General features: G+C 43.1%; 1 protein-coding gene across 1 annotated transcript; it reads right to left on the bottom strand.

Moving 5' to 3' along the window:
* Positions 1-1,507: 1,507 nt before the first annotated feature.
* LOC142488116 (uncharacterized) lies at positions 1,508-2,056 on the bottom strand. Its single transcript, XM_075588489.1, has one exon. It carries the CDS (start codon positions 2,054-2,056, stop codon positions 1,508-1,510), a length of 549 nt encoding a protein of 182 aa, XP_075444604.1.
* Between the last annotated feature and the right edge of the window lie 7,920 nt (positions 2,057-9,976).

Here is a 9,976-nt window from a genome sequence, read left to right as displayed (position 1 = left end):
AGTGGAATAAAATGGGGTTTATTCTGGTAAAACCAGCAGACATACAATAAAACACAAAATACAGGTAATACACGCTTAACTGGGGACCTGGGGGGAGTCTCTAGCCTCACGAGGTGCAAAGCACCTGCTTCAGGAAGGCTTACCCTATCTGCTCCATGTCCAGGAACACCACGGTACCATCTCTGGGAGAGATACCTGTCTTTCCCCACTGGCTGGGTTTTCGTTGATTATTAGAACTTGGCCAAGACTGTAGAACTTGTCCTAAGCTAGGCCAGGTTTCTCCGGCAATTCCGTGCCGAGTTCTTTGTATTCGGAGCAAAGAACTTTCGAAAATCTCGCTAGAGCTTCACCGGACCAAGTCCCAAGATTGTCTGGTTCTCTGATCGGACAGTCCCCTTACATAGACCTCGGTGTCCTATGTTTAACAAGGAAGAGGGACTGGCGACCAATCAGAGAACGGATTGTAACTGCAACAGCCAATCACAAGCTGGAGGCTCGGCTCGCTGCATGCATCAGAGGAGCGAGGCAAGCAGGAAATTCGAACTGGCCAATGGGAACCGTGCCTACAAGTCACGGGATAGTCCTATCGTAACTTCTTAAAGGTACAGTTCATAAAATATCAAACATGTTTGTAATGAATAATAAATAATTTATGTGCTATGACAAAAGTGTTTGTAAAAAGACAAATAAGCATGCCAAACATTTTTAATGTAATTGTTCAATGTTTATAATGTACAGTATAAAGCATTATCAAAGTTACATCCCCTTCCTCTTCTGATTGGTTTGGCCTCTTCATCCCCGGCCTCTATCTAGCAGGGTACCAATTGCATCTAGCAACTGCCCAGTTATATGATCTACATGGACTACATTTCAAACAATGCTTTGCAGTAAAATATTTTAATAACCCGACCAATCAAATGAGTACAGGCAAATTTATAGATCTGCAACGTTTCTAATCACTTGTCAGTGTGCAGATATTATTTATACACATACAGAACATATAAAATCTATTTCATTTTGTCAAAAAGTCACTTTTACCAGCAGCTTTAACATATAACTTTAATTTTTGTGACAGTGTTCTCACAGGTTACATACATTTAAACATTTAACCAACATTAACCAACCGTATTCAATACATGTTAGATTCTGTCATCAATCTACAATGTTTTTACTACTATGGTGAATATTCATATTTTGGTTGGCTTTACAAGAATACTTCATATGTACATAGAATTTGAAGGAATTAGCGGACAAGATGTATTTAGACGGAAGGATAGTCTAGGACTGAGACTCAGTTTTGTCTTCGGCTATGAACTGGCAGGATATGGCATCCGCTTTAAGAATTTTTGACCCTGGAATAAAATAAATAATATAATTAAAACGAGGAGAAAAAAATTAACCAATGGGCCTGACGGGCTCGTAGACAACAGGCGCTCTCAATGTACAGCAAGTTTTTGTGGTCTGTAAGAATGGTGATAGGTTGTTCTGTACCTTTATGGAGGTGTCTTCATTCCTGTAGAGCGAGTTTTATGGCTAATGTTTCCCGATTACTGACGTCATAGTTCTGTTCTGCTAAAGAATTTTTTTGGGAAAAAAAAGCACACGGATGTAGCTTTGCCTGCGGTGTCTGTCTCTGAGATAATATGGTGCCGGCCCCGACATCATCCACTTCCAGAGTGAAAGGAAGTTTGGGGTCAGGATGGACTAAGATGGGAGCAGAGATGAACGTCTTTTTGAGAAGATCAAACACCTTGAGTGCAGCAGGTGGCCAACAAGCAGTGTCTGCCGCTTTCTTTGTTAGGGCTGTGATTGGGGCTACTGTGGTGGAGAATTTTCGACTGAATCTACGATAGTAGTTTGCGAAGCCTAAAAAACGCTGGATTGCTTTGAGAGAGGTAGGTTGTGGCCAGTCCAGAACTGCCTTCAGCTTGACAAGGTCCATGGCAAAACCAGAGTCCAAAATAATGTATCCTAGAAATGTGGTAGAAGTCTGATGAAACTGGCATTTCTCCAATTTGGCATAAAGTGGATTTTCACGAAGACGAGACAAGACCATTTTAGTGTGTTTGATATGTTCAGAGAGAGATTTAGAAAAGATTAGAATATCATCAAGATAGACGATAACAAAAAGGTTCAGCAGATCCCGAAAAATTGGGCATTACACAGCCCAAAGGGCATGACTAAATACTTGTAATGGCCATCTTTGGTATTAAAGGCCATCTTCCACTCGTCACCCTGTCTTATCTGTACCACGCAATTCTAATTTTGAAAAGATGGTGGCTCCTTGGAAGCGATCAAAAATCTCGGCGATAAGGGGAAGCAGGTAGCGGATCTTTAAGGTGATCTTGTTTAACCTCCGATAGTCTATGCAAGAGCGAAGAGAACCATCCCTTTTCTTAACGAAGAAAAACAAAGCTCCGGCTGGGGATGAGGAATTGCGGATGAAATCTTTCTTTAAATTCTCTTAAATATACTCCGACATGGCTTTAGTTTCAGGTAGAGACAAGGGATAAGATTTACCTCTGGGTAAGACAGAACCTGGCAAGAGATCAATAGGGCAGTCGAAAGGGCAATGAAGGGGAAGGACTTCGGATCGTACCTTATCGAACACATCCTTGAATTCAGCATAGACTTCGGGAAGAACACTTTTATCTTCTTTGGGAGTAATTAGGCTGCAGATCTGTTGAGTAGAGTTCAAACAAGTCTTGATGCAACGGGGACGCCATTGGATGGGTTCTTTATCAGTCCAATCAAATTGCGGATTATGTTGCTGTAACCATGGCAGTCCTAGAATTACCTTAACAGATGGAGTATGGATGACATCCAGAGAAATCTCCTCCTGATGGCCATCTGTAGTAAGAAGGGTAAATTTGCCGGTTTCCAGAGAGATGAAGGCCGGTTGAAGCGGGTGTCCATCTATGGCTTCCAATCCGAAAGGCACGGCTTTATGAATGAGAGGAATGTTATGTTTGACAGCGAAGCTATGGTCAATAAAGTTGCCCCCAGAACATGAATCAATAAAGGTAGAGGTAGTGTCCTGGAAGTTGTCCCCTTTGAGGGAGATGGGTAGCATGATCCGAGTAGGACGTATTTCTGGGAGAGTTGGGGAAGGGATAGTGCCCAACGAGATTCCCCGGTACCTCATTGAGCGCTGGCGTTTCCCCGTTTGAGCGGGCAGGAAAGGACTTGATGGTCGTAGTGACCACAATAGTACCAAAGTCCATTGGCCCATCTGCACTGCCTCTCTGAGAAGGATAACCAGTGGCTTCCCAGCTGCATGGGTTCCGGATCATCTAGAGGCAGTGGATCTGTAGGGAAAAAATGAAACGCTGGTGATCTGACCGGAAGCGGCCGAGAGCGAGAACGTTCGGCCTTCCTCTCCTGAAGGCGCTTGTCCACTCTAATGCAGATACTGTAGCAATAAGTTCCTCCAGGTCAGCAGGGTCAGCAGATAGTTCATCCTTAAGAGAGTCAGATAAACCTTGCCAAAAGGCGGCCGACAGAGCCTAATTATTCCTGTCTGTTTCAGCTGCTATGGTTCAAAATTCTAGGGTGTAACGAGCGACTGGGTGTTAACCCTGGGAAAGGTGAAAAAGAGAAGTTGCAGCAGTCACATTATGGCCTGGAGTGTCAAAGACACGTCTGAATTCCATAGTGAAGTGGTCGAGATTCTGTGTCAGTTCCGGTCTCCGTTCCAGGTGGGGGAGGCCCAAGCCAGAGCGTCTCTGGAAAGTAGAGCGATTATGTATGCCACCTTGGATCTTGCAGAGATAAAGTGAGAAGGGGTTAACTCGAATTGGATAGCAGTAGAGAGTTGGGCTAACTCGAGTTGGATAGCAGTGGAGAGAGTAGAATGGTCAGGTACTTGCCGAGGTCTGTTCTTAAGGCTTAAGAGGATCTGTTCAACGAAGGAGTCCTTTCTTGTACAAGCTGAAGTACTTAAGAAGAGATTTAGAGAACGTGGCTACAGAGAGAGGGACTTGGAGCTTGCTTTTGAACATGCATTATGTACAGATAGGAATATACTTCTAGCTAATGCTAATAAACGCTATAACATAAAAAGAAGATTGTACACTCAGAATGATGCTACAAGCCAGGTGCCACTCTTTGTAACCACCTTCTATAAACAGGCTGAGCAGAATAGGTTGATCCTACACAGACATTGGTCAGTTTTAAAATTGGATAAAGATTTAGACTGTTATACAAAATCCAATCCCAAAATGGTTTTTAAAAAAGTAAAAACTATTGGTAGCCATGTATCACCCAGTCTGTACTGCTCATCCAAAGACACTGTCTCTACTCGACCGAAGGGCTTCTTTAAATGTGGGGATTGCAGTCTCTGCAGATACAGTATGCTACACCAATTAAATTTATTAGGAATGTACATACTAATCACAAATATCATATAGAGTCATTTATAACATGCAATACTAACTTTGTGATCTATTTGCTCAGATGTGCTTGTGGGAGTGGTTATATTGGTAGAACCATCCGCACATTAAGAATTAGAATAGGCAAACATATTAGAAGTATCAAAAAACATGATGCCAGATTTCCTGTAGCTCTTCATTTTAGTAATTGCCCCCAAGGATCATTGAGCACATTTACATACAGTGCTCTTGAACATATACATATTAACATCAGGGGGGGAGATAGAGAAGCCCTCCTAAATTGTAGAGAGATGTATTGGATTTATGCCCTTGGGACACTTGCTCCCAGGGGCACAAACCAAGACTGGGAGTTGAAGCATTTCTTAAAATAAAATAAATGTAATTTTTATATTGTAAATGTGTATTCAGATATTTAATTATCATTAGATGGATATTTATTATTTATATTGAAACCATTATATATATACTGTTTATTTTTATTATTTTTATTATTATTGCTTAATATTATTATAATGTTACTATTTCTAATATTGCTTCACTTCATTGCTTACTCTCTATTATAATGGATTTTTCTTAAAAACTGGCTATCATTAGACTCTCTTAATTACATACTTTGTATATGGTTAGTTTTTCTATATATGTAAATTCTACTCTATGCACATACTTTGAATATTTAATACTCACTGGTTATTATATATCCAGTGTAACTGTTGATTCCATCTTTCTGTGTCCTTGACCTATTTAGGAAACCGATTTCGCTAGTTTATATCATGTGTTTTTGTTATGTATGTTACTGTGCTTATTTTATGGCTTTGTGTGTATCATTATTCTGTCTTAGAACCATAGATCCGCTTTCATTGTGTCTTTAGTATCTTCCCCCGTCCACACAGAACGCGCCTTCCATTGGAGATAGCCGATTGGAAGGGAGCTCCACCAATAGGATCGCTCTATATGCTGCTCGAGCCAAATTGATACTGTGACATCGGCGTTTGGAGGCGGGGGATTCCCTATAAGACAGGGAGTGCGATCAGATGCGGATGTACTCTTTGAGAAAGGGCGTTTGCCTGAAACGTGTTAGAGTGTGTTTTTTTGTTCCCCGTTACTATGTTATCCCAATAAATTAATTTTAACTTTCATAGCATTGGTGCTGGCCCCTTTATTTCAGCTGTGCACCGTCTCCTATCCTTGGATTATTTCCTGATAAGGAGTAGGCAGACTGGGTTCAGCAGAAGGATGGGTGTCTGGTGACAAAAAAGGGGTTGTGGGTCTCAGAAGACTGGCCTGCTGGTGTTGCAAGGTAAGGGCCCCAAAGGATTGCGCAAGGGAAGCAACACGAGTCTCTAGTTAAGAGCATCTATCCACAACTGAGGACAGGGCCTGACCCACCTCAGTGGGGTCCACGTTTGTGGGGCTGAGCATACTGTAATGCCATGCTCACCACAAACAAGGCGGGACCCCGGTACTGAAGTGGGAATGGGTATAACGCCACCCACAGCCACGAGGTCACATCTGGAGTGCGGATGGTAAGACAGCTGGGTCAGGATTGGAGAGAGTAGAATGGTCAGGTACTTGCCGAGGTCTGAGGTAGGAGCCAGTAGAATGGTCAGTGTCTTTTCAGCCGTGGTCAGAGATTGGAGCAAGTAGGAGTGTAGAGGTCTGTTAGCCGTGGTTGGGATTGGAGAGATGTGGAAGGTCAGAGGTAAGCCGAGTCAGTAAGCCAGAAGTGCGGAGTGCAAAGTAAAGCCGGGTTGGTATACAGGAGATCAATCTGAAACAAGGTAACTGAGACAAGGAAAGGCAGGACAAAGAACAGGAAGTGGAAGAACAGCGCTAACTGGAACAATGCTCAGCCAAAGTGCTAGTGGCACAGCTGAGCATATATGAGAGAGCATGACCAATGAGAGACGGAGGCGTAGCGGAGGTGCAGCCTCCGCGGAGGCACTGATTGGGAGACAGACACAGGAGACAGGTGGGCATGATAGCGAGTGTTGACACGTAGCTTTGGAGCGGTGCACGCGCGTCACGTGTGCGCGCCACATGATGTTGATGCGCATTGCAAGATGTTGGCGGAGCCAGACTCTGCGACGTCAGAAAAGCTCCTGCGTGAGCGCGTTTGTGCCGTAGGGACGGCGGGGTTGCATGCAGGTAAGGAGGGAGTGCGCCGCAGGGGACGTGCTCCCCGATTCCTTACACAGCGTAATGAATGCAGGGCAGCCCACAGCTGCAGGGTAAGAAGTAATCACAGGTATGCTGTGTAACGATATGCAGGGACGGAGACAGTAGCAGTTGTGGGATAATGGATAGCATTAAACCCTTGAGTGCCTGTGTTCGTGCGGCATCTGTGCATAGTCGGAGCGTGCTGAGCGTTGCCCATGTCTTCACAGCGGCGGAGTCTGGAGGCAGGCCCTGCGGTGTCTCCTCTCCTAGCAGTGCGGTGCCTGTGCGCAGGTTGTAATTGGCATGCATCACCTGTGATGTCACAGGATGAGTGATCCTCACAGCAAGTCCCTATTTTTGATATGCTGATGAACACGATCATAGACCGTTACAGGTATTGTTTGACGAGTATAATGTATTTCTTAATTAAACTACAGTGGCGTTGCTGCAATCTATTAGTCTCGTGTGTCCATGCTCTTGGTGTTGGGGGGAGGTTGGACACTGTCTCGCATTGTTATTTCAGACATTAGATTATGCATTCGCGTGAGCAGCTTTCACCGTAAACTCATGCACATGTGCGAAGGGAATTCTCAGAATGCGAATGTGCTACAGCACACAACACAATTGTTTCACAACGTTACTTGCATAGCACAATATGACAATTGTTGTACTGTGTATTTATATGCTTATTATTAACTAGTACAGATAATAGGTATATCACCTCACAACCCCTGATGAAGTCTGTATATAGACGAAACGTGTAGGGTTGTGAGGAGATATACCTGTTATCTGTATATGTGTCTCATTGTTTCTACCCTTACAAAGTTCAAAAGAAGTTGGAGTGTATGCAGTTTGTTATCTTCTCCATCACCTCCCCCATTCACTATTCCAGTCATTCGGCGATTGAGGCTTGTCCCAAACCAACACCCTCTATATAGCTGGTAATCAGAGAGGAGGTTTTGGCACTCTGTGAAACACCTGAGGAGAGGTGCTGCACCATTCGTGGGACGTGCTGCCATATAGCTGTTGGGAAAACATTCGGAGGAAGGTGCAGTGTCCAGCTGAGCACCTGAGGGTGTGTGTGTGATACATTCCGGCACGTGAGAAATACGTGATACCAGGTAGAATATCGGAGGAGAAGTACTACACTCTCTGTGGGACATGCAGCCGGGCATATAATGGAGGACGATGCAGTACTAAGTGGAGTGCCGGAGGGGAAGTACCATAGTATCTGCAGGGCTAAGTGGTCGTGCTGCCTTGAAGGAGCTGTTGAAAGACTGCACAGATCTGAGGGAGCCGGAGGTCATTTAGCGGAGCACCGGAGAAGAGGTGAGGTGCTTGAGACTGGTGAGGCTCCAGTGAGAGATCCGTTTGGGAGACGCCAAGTGAAGCATACTACCACACTTTGCCTGGAGACCAGGAGATCAAATCATAGTCCCTGCCTGTGAGATGCCCGGTGAGACATCCAGCAAGACACATATCCACAGTTTGAATGGATAATATTGTTTTCTGTGAGAAAGGCTCATCATATTCGCTACATGTTGGCTTTGGGACTCTAAGCCAGAGGTATTTACAATAACCTTTACGTTATTACCATTGTGATATAGAGAGAAAACACAGAGAAACTTCACACTGCTATATTACATTGACTCTCTCTCTGTACTGTGGATTACCACGGACTTTTTGACTCTATCCTTTCTAACATCTATGTATTATTTTTTAGAATAATACAATTTGATATAATATCTACACCTCGATAGCCTGCAAGTTTACAGCAGTTTCTTGTTTCTATATAATTGTGTATGTATACAACAACTACATATTAGCATAGCTATGAATTATTATATATATGAAACTATCATTATGAGCGCATTTTTTTTAAATTAGGTATATTATGTAAATAAGCATCTATGTCTACAGTAAATAATCTCTTTAGTGTTTGAAAGCATTATAAATCATTTTATTCAAATTGTTCTTTTAGACACATCTAATCATATGTTAGGATAGTCGATGTCAAAAGTAGATATCTGAAAAATAAATAACATGTTCATAAAATGTTGGACAAAAAGGAATATGCTTATTTAAGCAGGTGTGTGCTGTAATATTATGCATTTATTATTTTAGAGGTTAACACTGAAGGTACACATATGCTTAGAGAACCTTGCAATGTCAACAGTTGTACATTATAATAGGTGTTAAAAAACAGTGCTCGTCTTTATCTTGCTCTTAGCATCTTTCACTATGGCCATCATTATGTTCGTGCGCAAGCTCTCTTTCGTGCGCACGTGAGCTGGACATCTTAATGCTGCTTCTCATAGTGGTGAGTCAGCATCATCACATGACCACGTAGCCACGTCAAATGAGTTTAGCGCATGAGTGATGGATGTTATGCAGATGATGGTCTCATATGTAATAAAGTACTTCACTATAATGTAATTAAAGCCATATTCCATGATATTTACCTTTATTGCAGAAGTCAACAAGGTTCTTGCTGGTATCTATTGTTCCAGGCAGGCAGATCCGGTTCTTCAATGGTTGAGTCAATCATGGGATCCTGATGCATACTGAAAAACATCTTGTTGCCAGCGTTGTTTTGGCGCATAGTTTTCTGCCCAGTACACGGGCTGAGCCAGGTACGCATTTTGGTTAATGTTTTCCCATGCACACAGGTATTGGCAGGGAAGTTTTGCACGTTCCCATAGTAGTTTGCTCCATATTGCCAATCGTATTGTGTGAGACACTGTACTGGCGTATGATACAATACACCACACTGTGAACGTCGATTCTTACGTGGATAACTGAAGAAAACACTATTTCTCAAAAGATATGTGCCATGATCGAACATAAGCTTACACGATTGGAGTACTTCCCAGCAACAGTACGAGAGAGAGAGAGAGAGAGAGAGAGAGAGAGAGAGAGAGAGAGAGAGAGAGAGAGAGCAACAACATCATCATCAAAGAAGTTACATTTTCGATAATCTTTTTTATTTTTTAATTAACAACATTTGAGATCTAGTCATTGGCCTGTTGCTTTGTGTGTCTTGGGAATGAGTTCTCCCTCTAACACGAACATTTGTACTTCGAGGATGCACACTTGCTGTTCTCCCTGACATTATGGCAGATGGCTGTGCCAAGGGTGGTGTGTTACATTTGGATCTGTGGCTGTGCCAAGGGTGGTGTTGGTTGCATTTGGATCTGTGGCTGTGCTGAGGGTGGTGCTTGTTGCATTTGGATCTGTGGATGTGCCGAGGGTGGTGTTTGTTGCATTTGGATCTGTGGATATGACGAGAGTGGTGTTTGTTGCATTTAGATTGTTGTCTGTGAAATGGGTGGTGTTGCTTGAATGCGATGTGGTTGTGCCAAGGGTGGACTGTGTTGTACATCTTTTCATTTTGCTTGTGGTGATGCTTCAATAACGTTTGGCGGTGA

Source organism: Ascaphus truei, chromosome 2 (assembly GCF_040206685.1).
Source record: "Ascaphus truei isolate aAscTru1 chromosome 2, aAscTru1.hap1, whole genome shotgun sequence".
Classification (NCBI taxonomy): domain Eukaryota; kingdom Metazoa; phylum Chordata; class Amphibia; order Anura; family Ascaphidae; genus Ascaphus; species Ascaphus truei.
This window is presented reverse-complemented; position numbering and strand designations above follow the sequence as displayed.

Excerpts from the sequence above, each read along its gene's own strand:
- LOC142488116 (XM_075588489.1), bottom strand. The coding sequence starts at position 2,056 with ATGGTCTTGTCTCGTCTTCGTGAAAATCCACTTTATGCCAAATTGGAG.